Below are 24,678 nucleotides of genomic sequence, written 5' to 3'. Positions count from 1 at the left end.
ATCAGCTAGTTGAATGATGTCACAGTGACAACACTTCACTACGCATCAGTAGTGAAAGACCAAAACACTGATTGTGGACTTCAGAAAGGGTAAGACGAGGGAACACACACACACACACACACACACACACACACACACACACACACCCCAGTCCTTAGAGGGGTCAGAAGTGGAAAGAGTGAGCAATTTCAAGTACTTGGGTGTCAACGTCACTTAGGACCTATCCTGGACCCAAAAGATTGATGCAGCTACAAATAAGGCACAACAGCTGCTAAATTTCATTAGGAGTCTGAGGAGATTTGGTGTGTCACCAAATAGACTTGCAAATTTCTACTGGTGTACTGTGGAGAGCATTCTAACTGGCTGTGCCACCACCTAGTATGGGGAGGGGGCGCCACTACACAGGATCAAAACAGGCTACAGAAATTTGTAAACTCTGTCAGCTCCATCATGAGCGCTAGCCTCCCCAGCATTGAAATAAGCAATCTCCAAGGATTAACGTCTCAAAGAAAGAGCCATCCATCATTAAGGACCCCCATCACCCAGACATGCCCTCTTTCAATGCTACCATCAGGGAGGATGTGCAGAACCTGAAGGCACACTTACTATCATTCACCATTTTTATTGTTATTTATTGCAATGTACTGCCACCGCATAACAACAAATTTCATGACACATGTCGGGGATATTAAACCTGATTTTGATTCTGATAGAAACATAGAAAACCTAGAGCACAATACAGGCCTTTCAGCCCACAAAGTTATGCTGAACATGTCCCTACCTTAGAAATTACTAGGCTTACCCATAGCCCTCTAGTTTACTAAGCTCCATGTACCTATCTAAAAGTCTCTTAAAAGACTCTATCATACCCAACTCCACCACCGTTGCCAGCAGCCCATTCCACACACTCACCACTCTCTGAGTAAAAAACTTACCCCTGACATCTCCTCTGTACCTACTCCCCAGCACCTTAAACTTGTGTCCTCTTGTGGCAACCATTTCAGCCCTGGGAAAAAGCCTCTGACTATCCACACGATCAATGCCTCTCATCATCTTGTACAAGGATATTCAAGGAAACAAAACTAGGGCATTCCCTCTGAGAACAGGGTAGAGGTTACACTACTGACATAATAATTGACTAATTTGCACATGAAGCTCCTACCTAGAACAGCATTAAAAACTCCTGTAGTCACAGAATTTGTTCTACCCCCTTAAATGCTAATTCAATTAACAGTGGGGAAATAAGGGATCCCAGCATCACACCTCCCAACTTCAACTCTGTTCAGTAAATTCATAAATCCCTATTCAAAAGCTGTGAGTGAATTGGAACATAATCAGGGAGTTTAAGAGTATTAAATATAACAGGGAGATGAGGAGGAATTTCTTCAGCCAGGGAGTTTTGAGTCTGTGGAATTCATTGCCACGGGTTGCTGTGGAGGGCAACTTTACGTATATTTAATACAGAGGCTGACAGATTCTTGATTTGTCAGGGCATGAAGGGATTGGGGGTGAGGTGGGTGGGGGGAAAGGCAGGAGATTGGAGCTGAGGGAAAAATGGATCAGGCATGAAGAAATGGGGGAGCAGGCTGGAAGGGCCAAATGGACTAATTCTGCTCCTATACCTCATGGTCCACAACAGCTGAATTTTATGATATTTTGCACCCCCCCCCCCACGCGAATAAGTTAAAACACCTAAATTATTCTGTTTAATGAATACAATACTTTAAATTAGTATCATTTTGTGTGCACATTTAGAGCAATTTCCTCCCTGGCTCACCTCCTGCTTCTGGATAGGTGCAATTGTGGAGGCTACCAATTAAATTCAACACTGCTGTTAAAAAAAAATTGACATTTTAATTGTGTGTTTTAATGTTGGCAATCTCAAGAAGCAATTAAGTACAATGGTTTGGAGAATCAAAAGGAATTAAAAGAAAAGAACAAAGAAAGGCAAGTCATCCAAAGCAAAGTAGGGGCTTGCAAAGACAAGCCAGAAAGTTTGTGAAATAGTGAGTGAGGACGGACACCTGGACTGATCACATTAGCACAGTAAACGTAGAAGGAAAATGACAAGTTCATCACAACTTTGAAGAAATTTTGGGACATTGAATGAAGTTCAATGAAGTTCCTGGGAATTGAAAGTCAGTACTTCATATAAAAGAATGCATTAGCATAGCTGGTGGAGTGGAGGCCATCAATGCTGACATTGGTGTAAGGTAAAATATTAGAGGACATTCTGAAGGATGGCATAATGAGTTTTATACAGAAACATTTATCAATCCTGGACAGTCAAAATGGTTCTATGCAAGGGGGTAATTTCTATTAAATTCAATAGATTACTTGAAGAAAAATACTGATTAAGTTGACAAGCAAAATATGACGTTCATGTCTTTTGGATTTCAGCCATGCAGGAATTCGGTGTGTCGGCTATTAAAACAAACAATGCATTTAGCTGTAGGTTTCGATGTACATGTGATAAATAAATCTGTAATCTGAATCTGAATACAAGTCAGTGATAATAAATCCGTTTCTGAATGGGCAATAAATCATGTCCTTGGACATAATAATTACGTCTCGGGAATATTTTTTTATAAATCAAGTCGTCAAGTTTATTGTCATTTGACTATATGCATGTATACCATCAAACAAGACTACATTTCTCCAGACCAGGTGTGAAGCACAGTAAGACACATATAACACCCAATAACTTAGGAAAGTAAGAATAAAATCAGTTAAATAATAGTCTGTTATATTATTATGTCTGTGTATATGTCCTTTTTCAGAGTACCATGTTCAGTTGTGAGCATAAGAAGTGGATTGCAAGGCAATAAAAAGCAATTTGATGGACTCACTCCATTGAGTAGCAACGTTTGTGTTCAAACACTAATACAAAGCTAATATTTTCAGAGTTTTAAACTTCAAGGTTTTATGATGTTGCTAAGAATAGATAATGACTCTAGGGTTGGGCACATCCAACCTGGGGTCCACGGACTCCTCGGATAATGGTAGGGGTCCATGGCATAAAAAGGTTAGGAACACCTGCTCTAGTTGGAAACTAAAGCTTCTCCCATTTAGACTTCCAAACCACTAAAATCTCCGATCATTAACAGCATGAAATATTTAATAACATGATTTAACATAGATAGCAATAATTGAGTACTAGAAAACTCTATAAACTCACCCGAAAATACTCATAAAGTTCTGGGCAAAGCCTTTGGTACTGTTTCAACTCCTCCACAGGTCTGTCAAGTTCAGAACTTGGCTTCAGTCTGGATAGATCTGTCTCTAGATCATCTTCCTTAAATAAATGGAAACAATTTCAGGATTTCACTTCACACTTGCACTTAAATAATACCCCATTAGACTGAGATATCTCTAAGTGCATCCTGTAATTTTTCAGCACTGTTCTGGATGTGAACACCGGAAGCTGCTGAGTATCAGACATCGCAGAAGCCATGAGATGAATAATTATTGAGATTTTACTTAAGGCTAGAACTTGCTACTCATTTTCAAGTAATGGTGTGGGCTATTTAACAGACACTACGCCCAGTGGATGACTCATTTAGTCTCATCTGAAGGCTAATACTTGCAATGGCGTTTGGCACCTACCATTCTTAGTTTTAAAAAATGGGTCTCAATGTTCTCAAGTGATTTCAACCACGTGGCATTGCCCCATCTAATCTTAGTGTTCCCGCCAAACAGTCATAACACTAAGGGAAGAAGATCTTTCTTTTCTCCATCTAAAATGGTGTCTCTTTATTCCAAAACGATGACCCGAATTCTAGTCAGTCCCCTAGGGAAACATTCTCTCAGAGACCACTCCCTGAGAATCTCTTAAGATTACTTCTTATTAGTCTAAATTCCAATGAGTATAAGGCTAAACTGTTTAAATACTTCCTCACAATCTTGTGAGTCACTGCTCTGCCTCCAGTACAAGTATATCCCTCCTTAGAGTCCAAAATAGTATGTTATATTCTGGAATTCATTCTCACCAGTGTTCTGCAAGGTTGCTTCACAACTCTCGGTATTTTTATTCACTGCAACATTTTTATTCCTTCACAACATTCCTAATTATCCATTGCATTTGCCAATGTTTTGTTTTAAATGCAAAGTCTCCCAAATCCCCTTTGTTCCACAATATTTTGGAGTCTCAGCCTATTTAAATAATGGTTTGCTTTTACATTCTTCCTTCCAAAGTGAGTACCCTCACCCTCTCTCACCCCATCCATACTCCATCTACCGACTTGCCCGTACTTCTTTGCTGACTCTCTGCTCCTCACAATTGGTTGAACTCTTGGCTTTGTACATGTCTCTATAGTACACTCAGTTCCTTTATCCAAAGTCATTAATATAGACTGTAAATAGCTGATCCTTGTGGGACTTCACTCGCTACTGACTGTCAATCCAAAACAACCCACTGTTTCCAATTATCTATCCGTGTCAATATATCATTCCAACCCTGAACACTATCAGCTTGTGCAGGAACATTTTAAAAAGGTGAACTTTATCTGTCGTAAGTACATCGGAATGTATAGTGAAACATCTACGTCAACGGCCAACACAGTCCAAGGCCATGCGTGGGGCAGCCTGCAAGTGCTGTCATACTTCTTCTGCTGACATAGCATGCCCGCACTAACCTGCACACCTTTGGAAAGTGGGAGGAAACCCGTGCTGCCACAGGGAGAGCATACAAAACCCTTATAGACAGTGGCGGGATTGAACTCAGTTCACTGGCACTGTAATAGTACTACGGTGACAGTATGCTGCTGTGCTACTCCTAGTGATAACTGGAAAACATCACATTCTGCATCTACTGGCTCCAACAACATTTAAAGACTTTTGTACATGTACATGGATAGGAAAGATTTAAAGGGATGTGATCCAGACCAGGCCAATTAGCTTGGAGGGGGAAACTTGGTTAGTATGGATAGGTTGGCCCGAATGGTCTATTTCCATACTGTATTACTCTACACAGTAATAAGGGGTGTTTTGGGGTTTACAGGGAGGGGTAGCACCTCTGATGCAGGGGCTTGTCGTTTCCATTCTAGGACAGCTAACTCTCCTTTGGATACTCAGCTCTCACCTGTGGCTTTAAGGAGCTGTTTGCATGCGACGGTGGCCACAGCCTGGTACTCCGCTTCAGCAGGTGGGCTAAACCAGGTGAGGGTAGCTGGCAGCCTCATACCCCAGTGAGACAGGGACATGCCCGTCCTAGCATGCAAAGTCAACTCCGGCGCACTGGGTGGATGAGATCTACAGTGAGGTGCAACGGCTAGGAAGGGGGTACTGCGATGCTACATGGAGGGCAAAGGGCATGACAAAGCACAGAAGACGTCATGGTCATCCACCCAGTTTGTGATGCGTGCTTGTACCACTGGACCTGGACTTGGGACTGAGAGAGTACAATGGCTTTTCCACTTTAAAAACTCACCCACGCAGGTTTGCTGTCATTGCCAGATATGATGGGTAACCAGCATTACTCCATAGCTAGAATAATTATTTAGAATCTCTTCCATCTCTCTTTAGTCCCCTTCCTTTATGAGGTGCAACTTGACTGGCCTGTACATGTCCTTCCTCCCCAAGAAAATGTTCTAATTCCTCAGGGATATGAAACCCTCCCAACAATACCAACACTCCAGCCACATATTCACCTGCTTCATATTTCAGCAGAGCAGAAATTACTACCTTTGAGGTCATGACCTCTTTCCTACCGCCTCAATCTCTGTATGCAGGACTTTATCCTTCTACCAATGTTGCAGGCACCAATATGGATGGACCACAAGTGCAGGCTGCGGATTTCTCACCACGTAAGCCATTCAGCAGAGCCAGAGGGCGACATGAAGGAATGTAAAAGCTATTTGAAATAGCAGACCATTTTTATAGACTTTATAACTTCATATTTCCTTACTTCTTCACTGCAGCCAGGTTCTTCAATCTCATCTTCATCATCCTGCTCGTCATTTTCTTCAGCTGCGACAAACTCTGTAAAACCACAGATCTGTCAGTCCCATACAAGCACTTATCTCCACAAGTCATGCAGAGCTGATGATTACACTATCCAGCATTAGCCTTGCTTTTTGGGAATCTTAACATTTTTTCTGACAGTGATTTGATATTTCATAGCCACAGGGCCCCAGGCTTATGCGAATCCCATCATTCCAGGTAAATCTGAGCAATCAGTTCATTGGATCTGGAAGATAAAATGGGCCCCACACAAAAGAACTGGACCTCCCTAACATGTGGCACTATTACAGACCAGCTCATTGCTTCATTTATAGCATAGGGCGAAATTAATACCTTTCAGCTTAAAGGCAGACACTTGCTATACAGAAATACTCCATGAAATCTCCAAACAGAGATCAGAAATTCAGTCGATGACATTTCACCATTCAACCTGCGGAATCCAGAGGCCAAGCACAGCTTTCTGGCACCATGGCGATTTATTTGCTCTTTTCCTCAGTGCCCGAGTGCACGGTCTCCTCAAACCCAATCCATGACAACTTTGCTGAGTACTGGTATGCAGTTCACAAGTGTGATCCCAATAACTCAACACGTTAATTCTTCCCATTCTCTCTGTCCATGGCCATAATTCTCGACGGAAAGGCCATCAATGAGGCACGTCAAGCTTCCTTCCTGTCCCACAATCTCATTTCATAATCAGTAACTCTTGAAACCTTCCATTCAGTAGATGTTGGGAATGTATCTGCTGTGCTAATTCCACTTCATCCAGATCCAGTCTTTGCTCCTTCCTGTATCCCATTTACACACCCTGTTTGCTTTGTCCCATCACCCCTTCTTTTAGATTTTTATAGAACTATTTGTACTCAGGGTGAGAATTTAACCAACAAGCTCACCACTTATTGTCCGAACCTAATTGTCTCTTTTGTCTGCAGCTGAGAGAGTGAATAGTTTAAAGTTCCTCGGTATACACGTCGCCAATGATTCCATCTGGACTGTACACACTGGCTTTGTGGCAAAAAAATACCACAACAGCGTCTCTTTCACCTCAGGAAAATGAAGAAGTTCAGCATAGGCCCTCAAATCCCCAAGACCTTCTAGAGGGGCACCATTGAGAGCATCCTGACTGGCTATATCACCGTCTGGTACAGGAACTGCACCAACCTTGATCGCTTGGCACTGCAGAGAGTGTGGTACAGACAGCCAGCACATCTGTGGGTGTGAACTTCCCTCCACTGAGGATATTTACAGCAGCAGGTGCAGAAAGAAGGCCTGGAAAATCATCGGGGACACCAGTCATCCCAACCATAAACTGTTTCAGCTGCTTCCGTCTGGCAAACAGTACCTCAGCTTTAAAACCAGGACCAACAGGCTACGGGACAGCTTCTTTCTACAAGCCATTAGACTTTTAAATTCACTCATTTGCAGCCAGTTAAGCTGGTAGCTCAGAACCAAGCCAAGTCATAATCTTAGTACTAGCAGAAATAATTACTGTCCATCAGTCCCACACAACTATTAGTATCAGTCATGTCCAGCTATGCTACCCTAGAATACATGGGCAATGATGGTAAACTCAAGCAGTTGTGCAACATGAAAGAGCCAAATTTCTATTTGCATCTCCCCCCCCCCCCCAACTTTCTGTATAAAGCAGAAGAAATTCAAGTAATTCTGTGAGATCTCACCTCTGAGAGTATCACTGGGACCCTCTGGCTCCTGGGAGGGGGCTGCATTTGGTAAGGCAAATGAATAGCAGCTTCGAAGTGAGAGTAAAGGCAAATGTTGTTTTGGATAGCACTTGCGCATAATTTGTGTAGCCATCTTTATGACAGGGAGTAGGTCTGGGCTAGAGCTACAAGCCTAGAGAAGGAAGAGAACAGTTTAGTGTCTGCAGTTGCTCCTCAGACTCTCAAGTCAATTCATTATTTTACATTGATCACCTTGCTTAGAACTTCCCTTTCATCTCTGATTGTTGGAAACAGCTTGGACATTTTCCTTCTACGCTCCAACATGCTTTCAACTTCATTCAGACCTAAACGTTCACTGTCAGCAGTTTTCACATCAAGCGTACAACTTGAAGACTTGTAAAAGCCGATCAACAGATTAAAAAGATAAAAAGCCAGCACAGGACTCCCGGGGGATTCAGTGATAGATACGGGTCGATTGCACAGAGGGAAGTACTGGTAAAGGTGTAAGCTTTTGTCAGGAGTCCTCCCATGAAGCATGAAGCTCCATCCACTATTATTTTCCATATATTGACACTAAAGATTGCAAAAGGGAGACCATAAACCCATAAGACATTGGAGTAGAATGAGGTCATTTAGCCTGTCATTTTCTCTGCCATTCCATCATGGCTAATACATTATCCCTCTCTATCCCATTGTCTTGCCTTCTCGCCCACAACCATTGACACCTTTAATAATTAAGAATATATCAACCTCTGTTTTAAGTATACCTAATGACCTGGCCTCCCCAGTCATCTGTTCAATTAATTCCACAGATCTGCCACCCTCTGGCTAAAGAAATTTCTCCTAATCTCTGTTCTAAAGGGACAGAGGATGTGTTCCCTGGTCCTACAATCCCCACCATTGGAGGCATCCTCTCCTCAACCACTCTATCCCAGCCTGTCAGTATTCGATAGGTTTCAATGAGGTCCCGCTCTTTCTAACCTCCAGTGAGGAACTCCCTGAATCCAATTCTTGACGTGTCAGCCTGTGAAGCGCTGTGCAGGAGCCAAAAAATAAACATTCCCCTGCAGTAACCAAATGTCCAACAGCCCATGGGCTCATCAGAATTTAACCTGCAGGCCCATCAGCATCTTATCACTGAATGGCAGTGTGACTACACAAGTGGAATCATTCCTCTGTTTCCACAGCCTTCCTGTGACTAAGTTTCATTTCTAATTTTTTTTATCCATTTGGAGTTAATCAAAGTGACAAGAAGCCTCTTCTGACCCCAATTCCTTCTTCCTTCCCACCACCCCCTTCTTCAGTTCTTGCCTGTACTTCTCATCCAAGATTCCCAGTTCATGTGGCTTCTTCCCCACCAGTTCCCTTGTGGGGAGATTTCACTGCATCACAGACCTCTGACCCTCCCTTACCCCACATATCACCTCCTTCCAGTACACACTCTGTCATGGAAATAGTCCTAACAAGTTCATGCTGGTGTTTATGATTCATTCACATCTTCATCTAACACCTTGAATAACTCTTGCTGTTCTTCCCTCCCTCACTGCTTAGCCGGCTGACACCAGAACCACATCTTCGCTGTTCTCTTTAACTCCCCCCACAATGCTGGGCAAGCAAGAAGCCTGGATTTAAACAATAACATACCAGGCACTGTAGTTTGCTGCTATTTTCCTAGGTGTGAAGAAACTTACCTGTGAGGTTTTAAGCAAGACTCTCATCCCATCGGCTTCTAAAAAAGCTTCCTTCCCCTTCTGGAGGTTGGTGATGTTTTTGATGCACTTGAGCAGGGCTGCCTGGATCGCAAAGTACTTGATTTTTGTGTCTCTCTGATGCCAGTCTTCATATAGTTTCAAGAGCCTGTGGATGTACCCATTGTCCACAGCTTGTCTGCTATTCCATTCTGAAATAGAGGTTAATAAAATGCTATCAAACCATCTACAACTACTGGACCTGCAGAGTGAGTAACTTATCATGAACATGCCTTCTTCATCCAATTAATGGACAACAGTGTCGCCCTGTGGAATGCTGGTGTAGCTACACCTCAGACCTCATAACGGTTTTTACTATTTGTACTGTTGTAATATGAACATCACTGTCTCTCACAATGCAACAGTACAACAACCTTAAGACTCACCATAAAACAGCTCGCATTTCTGCTCAAGTACCGACAATCTTTACATTTTCCTCAGTTGACTGAAAACTCATCATGTGAACTGATTTGTGACCAATCAAAAGCAACATTTTTTACTAAACTCAAGAGATTCCCCGGTTGCTGGAGTTCCAAAACAACACACACAAAACACTGGAGGAACTCAGCAGGTCAGGCAGCATCCATGGAAATGAATAAACAGTTGGCGTTTCAGTCTTACGTCCTGAACAAGGGTCTTGGCCTGAAATGTGGACTGTTTATTCAGTTCCTGACCTGCTGAGTTCCTCCAGCATATTGTGTGCTTTGCTTGACATTTCTTTTACTGGTAGTATGCCTGCAATTAGACAGAAGAGCAAAAATAACATCAGGTCTTAATTTGTATGTGTAGCTTGAGAATGAACATCTGCATAATCACAGACACAAAGAAGATTGGAAGGAGAAAAATTGATTGAAAGTACAGCTGGAATAGCAATCAGGTGTATGGTGTCAGGAAACTCAAAGCACGGATACTTGACGATGATATTAGTAGTGCAGTCACAGAATTGATGAGGAAGATTTGAAGCAAAAAAAAAGGGGAATTAAGGGCTATGGAGAAAAGGCAGGGTGGTGGATTTTAGTCAATAACCAGGTCAGCCATGGTCTTATAGTATGACAGAGCAAGCCAAAACACCATAAGAATTCGGAATCATAAGAAAGATTAGAATTTGGCCATTTCGACCATCAAGTCTGCTCTGCTATTTCATCATGGCTGATAAATATTCCTTCTCAGCTCCAATCTCCTGCCTTCTCCCCATATCCCTTCATGCCCTGACCAATCAATAATCTATCATGTTCTGCCTTAAGTTTATGTAAAGGCTTGGCCTCCATAGTCACCCATGGCAATGAATCGTACAGATCCACCATTCTCCGGCAAAAAAAATTCCTCCTAATCTCCATTCCAAAAGGACGCCCCTCTAATCTGAGGCTGTGTCCTCTGGTCCTGGACTCTCGCACCATCTACTCTATAGAGGCCTATTAATATTCCATAGGTTTCAATGAGGTCACTGCTCATTCTGAATTCCAGTAAATACAGGCCCAGGTCCTTCACTCTTCATACGACAAGGCTTGAGAGGCCAGAGGGCCAACTCTTGCTCCTATTCCTTATGTATCAAAGTGAAGAGGTTAGAAAAGAACTTTGTCAGATTTCAGCATGTCCCAAGTTACTTTCCAACTAATTATTTATCTGTATATTGGGTATTGATCTAACTGAAGTGTGCAAAAACCACACTTTGAGTGAGTTAATTGCAAAGGTGCAGCCTTAAAGCAGAACAATTAATAGCATAGTTATGAAGGGAAATGTGAGATTAGAAGTGAGATTTCAGGTGCAGTAGAGTTGTAGATGGAAAGAGATATTCAAAGGAAATGTAAAACTTAAAATAATTTTAACATAACAATAGACAGCATATTAATAGCTTTATTGCTTTAATTTTAAATTAATTTGGTTTGTCCTACATAGATTGGAAGAAGGAACACGTCAGATAAATACAGATTCACAGCATAAAACAGATGATTGCAGATTTTAAATCAATTTACTAAATGTTTTATAAAAGTATAATGAAACGTGAAATGAATAAAAACTTACTCGATTTCAGTAAGGCTGAAAGAGCTTCTGTGGCAGCTCTGAAATTAGAATTTATATTTTATTCAGCATGCAGTCTCCAATATATAAATGCATTCCAAATATATACCATCTGCCTTTTGAAAAAAAAATCCAGTCACAATTCAGACATTTGAGTATAAGCTTTTAAACCTTCAATTAAAAGATAGAGGTATTAATCAGATCCATTAATGTGCCTAAACCCAGATTCAAAAGAGATTCCCCTGATCGTGTTTATCTTATCTTTCTGTTGTACAACAAGCTCTCTCCAAATGAAACAGACAGCTTAATCCAGAACAGTTGTGACAAAATGTCACTGAACTGGAATGTTAACTCTGTTCCTGCCTCCAAGAGGGCTGTCTGATGTGCTGACTTTTTCTAACAACACTACCTGAGACAAAACTACTTCCAGAGGCTTCTGACCACTACCTCACTACTTTTTTTTTTAATTTAACTGTTTTGTATATATATTTACTGTAATTCAATTTTTTTCTCTCTATTGCCTAATGCTGCAACATTAACAGATTTCATGACATATGCCAATATTAAACCTAATTCTGATGCTTATCTCCACTCACTGTTACCATCAACCCTCTGATATCTCCAACTTGGCTCATCCTTGGCTCTTGTCCTTCTATTGATGACAGCTTCCAAAATCAAACATTCCAAATGTCCTTCCTAAAAATTCTTTGCCTTAAGTCGGCAACCTGAGGCATCTTCCTTCCCTTTATTCCACGATCCACTGTCCTCGCCTGTCAGAGTCAATCTTCTTCACACCTTTGTCACTTCCACCTATCACCTCCCAGCTTCTTAGACTATTCCCAGTTTCCTCCCTTGCTCACCTTCCTACCATCCCCTTATCTGGATCCACCTATCAGCTGCCAGTTCTTGCTCCATCCCTTCCCTCCACCTTATTATACTGGGTATCTCCCTTTTTGCTTTCAGGACCAGATGAAGGGTCCCAACCCAAACAGTGACTATTCATTTTCCTCCAGAGATGCTGCCTGACCCAGTGAGTTCCTTCAGCACCTTTTTGTTGAGCCTCAGATATTAACTGTTTCTCTTTCCACAGATGCGGCTGAACTTGCTAAGTATTTCCAGCAGTTTTTGATTTTGTTTCAGATTTCCTACACCTGCAGTTTGTTTTTTCTCATTCTTTAAGTTTTGGTCACTCCTGCTAATATCACCTTGGCGTGAAGTATTGTTCACTACCCTGTTTGCCTCAGCTTTGGATGATGCTAATATTTTAAAGGCATTACATCGAAGGTTCCCAATCTTTTTACGCCATGGATGCCTACCATTAACCGAGGAGTCCATGGACCCCAGGCTGAGAACCCCTGCACTATATAAACACAAGATGTTTTTTTAACTTAAACATTTACCACTTGTGAAGTCGTGCTAGACCTGCTAAGGTCCTGAAATGAAAACTTTCCAACAGAAAAATGTTCTTGTGATCTGTGTTACTATCCTGTGCACAGTTTGTTGCTAAAAGGAAGACCCAAACTCCGATGACAGGACAAACAGAGACACTTTTGTTACATTTGTTATACCCTGCAAGAAAGTGAATTTCAGGGTAGTATACAGGGATGTGATCTGTATGTACTTTGATACCAAGTTTACTTTGAATTTTGATTTCCTTCCATGGAAATAAAGTGTTATCCAGGGTGCCATGGCCAAAATGTATCAATGATACAGCTTAAGATTATCTCTTTACTTCTGTCTGTTGAAGTATTTTGGGCAAATTGTCTGAATGTTTCTTATGTTAGAACAATCACCATGCTTCAGGAACATCTCTCCAGCTTTTTGGAACACGGACGTTTTGCTTATTTAACTTCTAGAGGTGGAGAGGTGCTATGGGCAGGCAAGTTTCCCTTTAACTTGTCTCCATCTGCATGCCACCTTCTAACGATAACTTCTCCCAGTCCCACTCAATGTATAGGTTTCAGAAGGACCTCCTCATGTTTCAAGCTGAGGTGAGACAGTGGCCAAACCCTGCTCATCAAGGCCAGTCTCTGCACTGATCCCCTCACCGTTCCACGATGGAGCTGACCAACCTTACAACCTTCTACAGCCTTTTCTGATCCTGTGTATGGGCCCATCAGATTTCTGAATGGTCCACGAACCCATGAAAAATAAAGAAATAAACAAATCACTGTACATATATTAAAAAATATATAAAGAACGTAAGGAATAAGTGCAGGAGTAGGCCATCTGGCCTGTTAAGCCTACTCCACCAATCAATAAGATCTGGCCATGGGCTCATCTCCACCTACCTGCCTTATCTCCATAACTGTTAATTAAATAGATTAAAGCAGTGCAAAAATAGGAATAATATATATTTTAAAAAAGTAAAATACTCTTCATGGGTTCAATGTCCGTTTAGAAATCGTGTGACAGAGGGGAAGAAGCTGTTCCTGAATTGTTGAGTGTGCACCTTTAGGCTTCTGTACCTTCTTCCTGATGGTAACAGTGAGAAGAGGGTATTCCCTGGGTGATGGGGGTCCTTAATAAGGGACATTGTCTTTTTGAGGCACCACTCCTTCAAGATGTCACGGATATTACAGCAGCCAGTACCTAAGATGGAGCTGACTAATCTTACAACTTCCTGCAGCTTCTTTCGGTCATGTTCAGTAGCCCACCTACCACCCCCCCCCCCATCTCCCCCCATCCCCAATACCAGACCTTGATGCAGCCTGTCATAATGCTCTTCACAGTATCTATAGAGTGTTTTAGGTGAAAAACCATATCTCTTCAAATTCCTAATGAAACATAGCTTCTGTCTAGCCTTTTTTATAGCTGCATCACTATGTTGAGACTAGGTAATATCCTTAGAGATATTGACACTCAGGAACTTGAAATTGCTCACTCACTCCACTTCTGATCCCTCTAAGAGGATTGGTTCGTGTTCCCTCGTCTTACCTTTCCTTAGGTCCACAATCAGCTTTTTCCTCTTAATGACATTGAGTGCAAGGCTGTTGCAGTGGCACCACTAAACTACCCGGTATATCTCCTGTACACCCTTTCATCACCACCTGAGTTTCTACCAACAATGGTTGTATCATCAGCAAATTTATAGATGGTATTTGAGCAATGCCTTGCCACGCAGTCATGGGTATAGAGAGAGTAGAGCAGTGGGCTAAGCACACACCCCTGAGGTATGTCAGTGTTGATCATCAGGGAGGAAGTGGTATTATCACCAATCCACACAGATTCTTGTCTTCTGGTTAGGAAGCTGAGGATCCATTTGCAGCGAAAGGTACAGAGGCACAGATTCTGTAGTTCATCGATCAGGACTACATCGATCAGTGTTAAACACTGAGCCAGAGTCAGTGAACAGCATCCTGTCATAGGTGCTTGTATTGTCCAGGTGATCTAAGGTCGTGTGAAGAGCCATTGAGATTGCATCTGCCTTAGACCCATTGTGACAATAGGCAAATTGCAGTGGGTCCAGGTCCTTGCTGGTTCATTCAAACCATGACAAACCTCTCAAAGCATTCCATTACCGTAGATGTGAGTGCTATTGGAAGACAGTCACTAATGCAGCTCTCACTACCCTTCTTAGGCACTGGTATATTTGTTGCCTTTTTGAAGCAGGCGGAAACTTCCGACCATAGCAGTGAGAGGTTGAAAATGTTCTTGAATACTCCCGTCAGTTGGTTGACACAAGTTTTCAGAGCCTTACCAGGTACTCCATCAGGGCCTGCCGCCTTGCAAGCATTCACCCTCCTTAAAGACAGCCTACATTGGCCTCCAAGACAGGGATCACAGGGTCACCGAGTGCAGCAGGGATCTTCACTGCTGTAGTTATATTCTCTCTTCCAATGCAGGCATAGAAGGTGCTGAGTTTACCTGGTATCACTGCCATTTATGCGAGTGGGTTTCACTTTGTAGGAAGTAACGTCCTGCAAACCCTGCCAGAGTTGACGAGCATCGGATGTTGCATCCAACCTCACTCAGCATTGGTTCTTCACTCTTGAAATAGCCCTTCACAAGTCATACCTGGTTTTCTTGTACAGAGCTGTGATACCAGACTTAAATGCCACAAGGCTCCTGGTTCACCCACGGCTTTTGGTTTGAGGATGTACAGGAAGTTTTTGTAGGCACACACTCATCCACACAGGTTTTAATGAAGTCGTTAACAACTGCAGCATTTTCATCTAGATTCAAAGATGAATCCCCGGATACAGTCCAGTCCACCAATTCAAAGCAGTCCTGTTAAGCACTCCTGTGCTTCTCTTGTCCATACTTTCTAGGTCCTCACTACTATCGCTACAGTCTTCTGCCTCTGCCTGTACTCAGGGAGTAGAAATACAGCCAGGTGATCAGACTTTCTGAAGTGTGGGTGGAATAGCACAGTAGGCATTCTTGAAAGAATGAATGAATGAAATTTTATTTTGGTCACTACAAACATAACAAAAAGCATCATTTTCAACAACGATTTTGTAATGATGATTTCATAAGACAAATTTAAATAATAAAAATCTTTAAAACAGACCAAAAGGGTGTAGGCTGAAGTAACAGCTTATTACACCTACCCCTCTTACTTATCCAAAAACATATTTGGTGTCAATGATCACATCAAAACAAAAAATTTCATAATCTTTTAACACAAAATCCAATTCCAAGTATCATTTATTTACATTACTCCCATTCATTTTAAATCATGTATTTTCATATTTGTTCATTAAATTATTCTTGATGGTAGTGTAACAGAAGTCCTCTGGTATTACAAGTGATTAATTGATAATTATTTAGTGACTTTTTCAAGCTGGTTTGGTTTAAATCCCACAAAATGATGGTGAAGGCATCAGGGTGTACTCTTTCGTGCATGTAATCACATCGCTCATATCATCTAGAGCATGGATGATGTTGGCCTGAGGTGGAATGTGCACTGTTACCAAAATTATCCTTGAAGTCTCCCGCAGCAGGTAAAATGGACAACACTTCATGATGAGATATTCCTTCCAGGCCTGGTGAGTGGAATTGGGACGTCACTGATTCATTTGTGCACCAAGAGGAGTTGCTCATGAGGCATGCACCTCCACCTCTGCTTTTGAGATACTCCACAGTCCTGCCCTGACGGTGTATAGTGAACCCCTCAATCTGAATCACTGCGCCCGCTACGAAAGGGGTTAACCAGGATTCTGTGAAACAAAGGACGCAAGCGGTCCTAATGTCCCTTCGGTACAGCACCGTAACTCTGAGATCATCGACCTTATTGACGAGAGACTGTTCGTTTTCCGGCAGGATAGTTGGTCTTGGGAGTCGAAAACCCTGTTTTCTTCAACACACCTGTATCCCTGACCGGCAGCCATGTTTCCTACGCGGAATCCGGCAAGAAGTATGGCCACAATCAGCATTGTTTCCCTCAGCTTTCAGCTGCAATAGTTTGTTCAATTGCATTGAGACGCCTTTATTAACTGTACAGATCTTGGAAGCAGTTGTGATTCTCAGCTGTATCAGGCTGGAAAGACAATATTTAATCATATTCATTTGGCTGTGCTGCACTACAGCGCCATCTTCAAGGCCCCCTGGAAGTACTGGAAGTATAATGTACATTATCGTATATATATTTTCTTGTTGTAATTTATGGTTTATCTTATCTATTGCATTCTACTGCTGCCACAAAGTAACAAATTTGACATCAGTGGATCAGTGATAGTAACCCTGATTCCCATTCACTCCTAGCTTACAACTAGGTGTGCGGCTGAAGGCGGACAATGGGACAAAGGTGGGAACAACTACATCGCTGCCCGCTGCAAGTTCTGGCCTCTGGACGCAGCTCAGCAAAAACATCACAGGCAGAGAGCAGGAAGCGCCTCTAATGCAAGAATTTGGACTTCAGACATATCAGACACCAACCTCAGCTTCCAGGATCAAATTCCTTGGCATTTGAGATCAGCAGCAACCACTTCACGAACAAGTTCGGGGCCCAAAGTGACCAATACCTATTTACTATAGGTCGGTCACAGTACAGTACTTATAGGACAGAGGCAGTTTGTTTGACAAGCGCCTCCTTGCTTAACTGAGTCTATATTTACATTACTAATCTTGTAGCATACCAAAGCAGGAGATGAGGAGACCCTTAGCAGTGACTGGTTTTGCCTTGTAGAGTCCTATATCTTTCACCTAATTATTTATTTCCTTGTCTTTGGTGTTACTATTCCTCTCAGCAAAGCACAAGGCTGGCAGAACCCCGCATCAGTATGTGATCAGAGGGATCCGGTTATAACCTCTGGGTCAAATACCAATCATTAATGCTGTTATAAAAGCAAGTCCAACTGCTGGCATTTGAATGCCTAATACCCTGGCTGAAGAACAAAAATGTCTCATTGAGCAAAGCCAAAGGAAGGAGAGTTCACTAATCAAATACCTTCATACTTTTACTTCATTTTTAATTAAATTAATCCTCTTCATTTTTGAACTCTTTAGTACAGCACTGGTGTAACATTCATTCAGCAAAAGCCTAGCAGGAATTACTGACCAAGTATTGACTTGTTTATATTTATCAGTGGCCCCTACGTAGGTAAGAACAAAACAGACAGATAGCAACAGGTGACCAGGAATGGGTGTGCATCTGCATGCTCTCCCTGAACTCAAAATGGCGGATCTGGCACGAGCAGGTGTGCAATGTTCCTTGAAAATTTATGTATGGAGAGTGTACTCCATCTTCAAACTTCATTCTCTGTGAAATGATTCTCAGCCCATGATAATAGAGACTGCCTGCATCAAAACTTACGCAGATAACCTCCACAAGATCTCATCATCGCTTACAATACAGTTCATATCAACCAACACTTAACGAGTTAGAAAATGTTCTCTGTAAAGCCTTCCATCTGCAACATTTTCTTTGCTTTAGAAATTTCAAATGCCCAGCATAAGACTTGGAATAAAATAAACTAAAAAAGATGCCAGAATAACATTTTTTAAAATATACAGCTTCTATGTCTTAATTGTGCCCTGTATTAAACTTTGAGAAATCAATCTTTCTCACACAGGATTTGTTATAGATTTTGCCTTAATGATCAGGGAAAGCTTTTTATTTAAAATGAGAATACATTACAGAAAATTGCTCCTCACAAATGCATCAGCAGAACAGCATCCAGCTGCTTCAATTCATCCAAGTATTGTGAAGTTGGCAGGAAATTAGAAATTAAATTCTTGTCTAGAATGCCATTCTCAGACAGCAGCTCTACAAGTGTTATGTAGCGTTGTCAGCTCATTGAAGCCAGTGGAATGTATTTGAGAAGCAGACAACAACTCACTGGCATTGTGGCATAGCTTGTTCAGTGTTATTTCTCAGAATGAATTTCTGGACTGCGTGTGGCCTTATTTAAAACAAGCAATTCCTCAGGCAATAACTGCCATTGGCAAAAATTAGGATTGTTTGTTATAACATGACATTTAAAGAAAACTAATTGATTTTAAAAAGAAAATTAATTTACAACTACTTTTCTTTTATAAAATCACGTAATAAACATCTATTGAAATAAAATAGATTCAGTCACTCACACTACCTCAACTTTTGATCTTTAAGGACTTTTTTATGATAGAAATTGAATATGTGAATAAAATTTTCACATGTTAAGTAGTGATTCCTTCTTTCTGAGAATTTCTTTTCATTAAATTAATTAGAAAATCACCAACGTAGCATTCAAAGATCTACTTTCTATCTCATATTTGGAACGTGCATTTAATTTGGAAGTGGTGGATGCAGGCTTGATTACAATGTTTAAGAGAAGTTTGGTAGGGGACCTCGATGGGAGTGTTATGCAGGGCTATGGTCCACGTGTGGGTCAATGGGACAGCAGAATGACAGTTCGGTAAAAACTAGATGGGCATGGTTCTGTGTTGTGGTGGTCATTTACTCTAATTCACTAATTTTTACCGTAGCCTAAAGAAAATGGAGCACATATTGAGAGATACCAAACACAAAATGGATTTGCAAAATCTGGACAACAATTTAGTATTTCATTCAGCAAATATTTATGTTGTGCAATTTCACCTCACATAACTACAGATGAAGGTATCAGGCTAGAGAAAAAAAACCAGATCCTCCAAGAGCGACTATTATAAACTAATTAGTAACTTGTCAATTATATGTGATTAAGTATTAGCTTGCTAAGAACTAACTTGCTTATTAAAACAAGGGAGATTATTCAGCCCTTAAGGCACATTCTAGTTCCCAGTGTAGTATTGCTATCAGTTCCAATCCTGCTCTTATTTCCCTCTAAACCTGTAACTTAATCTGTGTCAGGTGCCCATCAATTCCCCACTTAATTTACATTAGCCAATTAACCTTCTGACATGTTTTTGGAATGTGAGCGGAATCTGGAGCACTCGGAGGACACCCACACTGTCACAAGTAGAGTATTGGAAATTCTACATAGTAAACACTAGAAGTCAAGATTGAACTCAGGTCTCCAACAGGCTGTAAAACAGCAACAATAAAAGTTGCACCACTAGCGTGGCATATAAACTAGTGAGTAATATAAACTAATAAATGTCAATTAACATCCAGGTTAACTGGTGTATTTGTAAGAAGGTTACATGCTTTGTGGACGTCTGTGAGGAGTACGAATTTCAGGTTGTATACTGTTTACATTCTCCAATATTAATTGAACCTTTGAGATAAAAAGGTTAAAAAAAACAAGATGTTCAAACATAAAGCACCTCAGCTAATTTCCATAAAAACTACTGTCATGTCTGATTCTAGAGTCAGAGTTTGCCTCGAGCATAACAAAAAGACATTGACGCAAAGGAATATGTTTATTAACACAATGCATTAACTGAAAAGAAAAACATTCATCCAAGCAGAGAGATTGCCTCAAGGGTTGGTCTCCAAAGAGCAGCATAAGTGGCAGGTCTCATTCCTTACCTAATAGCCTTTGTTTTCCGAGTCGTGTATGGGGAAAGCAGGTTAAACACGAATCTTATGATTCCACTTTTACCCATCGCAGCACCAACCGTTACTGTAAAGACATGAATTATATTAGTTGTACAAACAAAAATCTGATAAAGCCAGAAATTCCTGGAAATACACAATGGGTCAGGCAGCATCTGTGAAAAGAGAAACAGAGCTAATGTTTCAAATCAAAAACCCTTTGCCTGAACTGGGAAACATAGAAAGCAAGTTAGTTTTAAATTCCATCGAGTTTGGGAAGGAATGGATAGGGCGGGGAATAGTTCCTTTGTTGTACCAATCTCTAACCACCCTCAATGTGTGTAGGCCTCCATTAGTCTTGATAGACCATGGATTTCCAGGGCGCAAGCCAGGGCAACGAAGGGCATTAGGGCCCATACAGCTTGGCACCAGTGTTGTCGCGGAGCAATGTGTGGTTAAGTGCCTTGCTCAAGGACACACACACAAGCCTCAGCCAAAGCTCGAACTAGCGACCTTCAGATAACTAGATGAACGCCTTAACCACTTGGCCACGCGCCAACACCCCACCCTCAATAAGCTATCGACCAAAATACTTCATCAGCAACTATCTTGCCTGCCCTATCACAAACATGAGAAATTCTGCAGATGCTAGAAATCCAGAGCAACACACTCAAAATGCTGGAGGAACTCAGCAAGTCAGGCAGTGTCTATGGACATGAATAAACAGTTGACATTTCAGGCCTACACCCTTCTTCAGGACTTCAGGACCCTATCAGAGATATTCCTTTTGTCCTATCCTCCTATCCCCCCATCCCCTCCACAACTTAAAACTAATTTGGTTTCTTTCTTTTCCAGTTCTGATGAAGAGTCTTCAATCTGAATAGACGATGCTACATGTCTTTGTAACTAATATAAACTAAAAAGTAAATTGTCAAGTATACAGTATGTAGGTAAATACTAATGGTCAATTAACATAAGAACTTACTTACTTCAGCAAGGGAGATTATTTGGCCCTTAGGGCCCACATGAGTACCCAGACAGCATTGCCATTAGTTTTATTAGGGATGCATTCTGGGACCTGTGCTCCTTGTGATTTTTATAAAAGACTTTGGCAAGGAAATAGAAGGCTGGGTTAGTAAGTTTGCAAGCAAGGCAAAGGTGGTGTTGTGGATAGTGTAGAATGTTCTTGTAGGTTACAATAAGTTATAGGCAGGAAAAGGGCTGGGAGGAGAAATGGCAGATTGAGTTTAATGCAGAATGTTGATGATACACTTAGGAAGATCAAATTTGAATGCAGACTACGAGACCAATGGCAGGATTTATCAGTGTGGAGGAACTGTGGAACCTTGGGGACTAAGTCCATGATCCTTCAAAGTTACCACACAAGTCGTTAGAGTGGTTAAGAAGGCATATGGCGTGTTGGCCTTCATTAGCCAAAGAAGAGTTCAAAAGCTGCAAGGTTATTTTGCAGCTTTAAATACCTCAGCTAGACCACATCTAGAGTATTGAGTTCATTATAAGAAGCATGTGGAAGCTTTAGAGAGGGTGCAGAGGAAATATACCAGGATGCTGCCTGGATTACAGAGAATATCTTATGAGGAAAGAATGAGTGAGCTCGAGCTTTTCTTTTAGGAGTGAAGGAGGATGAAAGGCTCCTTGATTGAGATGTATTAGATTATGAGAGGAATAGGTAGAGTGGACAGCCAGTGCCTTTTGTGAAGGGCAGTAATGACCAATATCAGAGGACTTCAATCAGTTTTCCATTCACTGAGTAAAAAAAAACAAGATAGCGACATTTCTTAGATAAGTATATGGGTGTAGGGAAAATGGAGGGTTAGGAGCTGCATAAGACAGTATGGTTTCATGGATTGTGGAATAGTTTTATATCACATCATGGACCGAAGTGCCCGTACTATGCTGTGTAGCTCTATGTTCATTCTACAGATGTTCACCCAAATGTTTCCAGAATTTTCCGTTTACAAGTCATTTTTTCCAAGAATTTGCAGTTCTTCTTTGGATTTTCATCTTAAATTGCAACAATGCCATATCCCGTACATCAATTTACCAGTGCTCTGGACAGGCGAGCAAGGCAGTTCAGTATCTGAATAGCCTGGAATTTCTACTCACAGTCAGAAACAAACACAGGTAAAATCATTTGAAAGAGGAATTTGACATTCAGTCCATTAGTTCCGCACTAGGTAGTTCAGAAACTGAGCTCCTTAGTGTAATTTCTTTTTACTAGTGATTTGGGTTATTATTACTTGGTTAAAATATTGTGGCAGTTAAAAGTTGCAGCAGGTGAGGTCACAGAAGAATGAAGAGTAACCAATCTTGCTTCTTTGTTAAGGAAGGCAATAGGGATAATCAGGACAATTATAGACCAGAGAGCCTTATATCTGTGGCAAGGAAATAACTGAAGAAGATTCTCAGGGATAGGACTTAATCAGCATGAATCTATTAGAATAGCCATCATGGCTTTGTATAGAAGTGCATCTTGTCTCACAAATTTGACCTTTGGAGAGGGTGCAGAAGAGGCTCACCAGGATGTGGTCTAGGTTGGAGAGAATTGAGCTATAAGGGGACAAATTGCTTTCTCTGTAGTGTCAGAGGCTGAGTTGTTACCTGATAGAAAGTTATAAAATTAAGAAATTCATGACAGGGCAGATAATCAAAGGTATTTTTCCCCAAGGTGGAAATACCAAATAATAGAAAACATGGGTTTCAGATGAGAGGAATAAAGTTTAAAGGGGATTTGTGAGGTATAAATGTAAGAGATTCTGCAGATGCTGGAAATCCAAAGCAACGCACACAAAATGCTGGAGGAGCTCAGCAGGTCTGGCAGCGTCTATGAAAATGAATAACCTGTCACTGTTTCAAGCACTGAGAAGGAAGGGGGAAGACACCAGAATAAAAAGATGGGAAGCAGGGAAGGAGGATAGCAGGAAGATAACAGGTGAAACTAGGCGGGTGGGTAAGGTCAAGGGCTGGAGAAGAAAATCTGATAGGAGAGAGGTGTGGAGTAAGGGAAGGAAGAGGGGACCCAGGGGAAAATGATAGGTGAGAAGAGGTAAAAGGCCAGAGTGGGGAATAGTCTTTGCTAAGCATTCCCAGGAGTGTTACAACTTAGGGTTCAGTCATTTCCCTTACAACTTCTCTAGATCAGATAGGCAATGAAGGCCAAACCACGGGCCTCCAATATGTGCATCAAAATGCTTCCTAATCATTGCTGTTTCTACCACCTCCCCTGCAGAGCACTTCTGGCATCTGCCACTCTCTGTGTCAACAAAAAAACAACAAGTGTTTCAATGCATTGACCGCTGCTACTGAAAGGGGAAGCAGTTAGGTTCTACGTAAACAAGGGTAATCTGTGCTGAGATAAGGACTTCAAAGAAAACTTGGAGGAGGCTTCAGGTGAGGGGTTGTTTGTCACCAGAGTAGTGATGTACTTCAGATGACAAAGAAAAGCAGAATTGCACAGAAAAGAACAGAGAGTTAAATGGTGATTATTTATCAGTGAAATAAGGGAATGGGAAAAATGAGAAAATGTAAGACCATAGGATATAGAAACTATTTGACCCACTGAGTCCACTCCACCATTCAATCATGGCTGATTTATGATCCCTCCCAACCCCATCCTCCCTGTAACCTTTGATGTCCAGACTAATCAAGGACCTATCAACTTTTGCTTTAAATATACCCAATGTTCGAAATTCAAAGTACAATCTATAATTGAAATTATTTATTATTTTTTTACATGTCACCGCATACAACCCTGAGATTTTTTTTCCTATGGCAGCGAATGTATAGAATAGTAAAAGGATAAAGGTAAGGTCAACCAGAAGACAACAAACTGTGCAAACGCAAATATAAATAAACAGCAATAAATAACAAGAACATGAAATAACAAGACAAAGTGTCCTTAAATTGAGATCATTGCTTGTGAGGACATCTCAATGAGTGTAATTGTCCTCTTTTGTTCAAGTTCCTGATAGTTGAGGGTAGTAATTGTTCTTGAACCTGGTGATGTGAGTCCTGAGGCACTTGTACCTTCTACCTGATGGCAGCAGCAAGCAAAGGGCATGGCCTGGGTGGTGGGGATCCTTGATGATGGATGCTGCTTTCCTGTGACAGCATTTCATGTCGATGTGCTCAGCTGGTGGGAGGGCTTTACCCACAACGTACTGAGTTGAATCCATTCCCTTTTGTGAGACTTTCTGTTCAAAAGGAATTTGTGTTCCCATACCAGGCCATGATACAGACAAGCTATACACCTATGTTCACAGTAAAGGAGCTTTATCTAAATATGTAGAGCATTCACAACATGATAAATGAATTAATGATAAAAATCTAAATAAATTGATTTGATTCC

The 24,678-nt window shown here is 41.3% G+C and overlaps 1 protein-coding gene across 1 annotated transcript in view; it reads right to left on the bottom strand.

The window, feature by feature from the left end:
• Nucleotides 1-24,678, bottom strand: part of LOC132382317 (cytosolic carboxypeptidase 4) — a gene marked incomplete at its 5' end in the record, with an annotated part of 235,216 nt that overhangs the window by 204,661 nt on the left and 5,877 nt on the right. Inside the window, 6 exons of the mRNA XM_059952452.1 lie at nucleotides 3,179-3,295; nucleotides 5,906-5,979; nucleotides 7,638-7,812; nucleotides 9,332-9,540; nucleotides 11,411-11,448; nucleotides 20,304-20,397. Of these exons, the coding sequence (XP_059808435.1) occupies nucleotides 3,179-3,295; nucleotides 5,906-5,979; nucleotides 7,638-7,812; nucleotides 9,332-9,540; nucleotides 11,411-11,448; nucleotides 20,304-20,397 (707 nt within the window). The remainder of the gene's footprint in view (nucleotides 1-3,178; nucleotides 3,296-5,905; nucleotides 5,980-7,637; nucleotides 7,813-9,331; nucleotides 9,541-11,410; nucleotides 11,449-20,303; nucleotides 20,398-24,678) is intronic.

Source organism: Hypanus sabinus, chromosome 28 (assembly GCF_030144855.1).
Source record: "Hypanus sabinus isolate sHypSab1 chromosome 28, sHypSab1.hap1, whole genome shotgun sequence".
NCBI lineage: Eukaryota > Metazoa > Chordata > Chondrichthyes > Myliobatiformes > Dasyatidae > Hypanus > Hypanus sabinus.
Note: the sequence above shows the minus strand (reverse complement) of the source record. Positions and strands in the feature narration are given on the sequence as shown.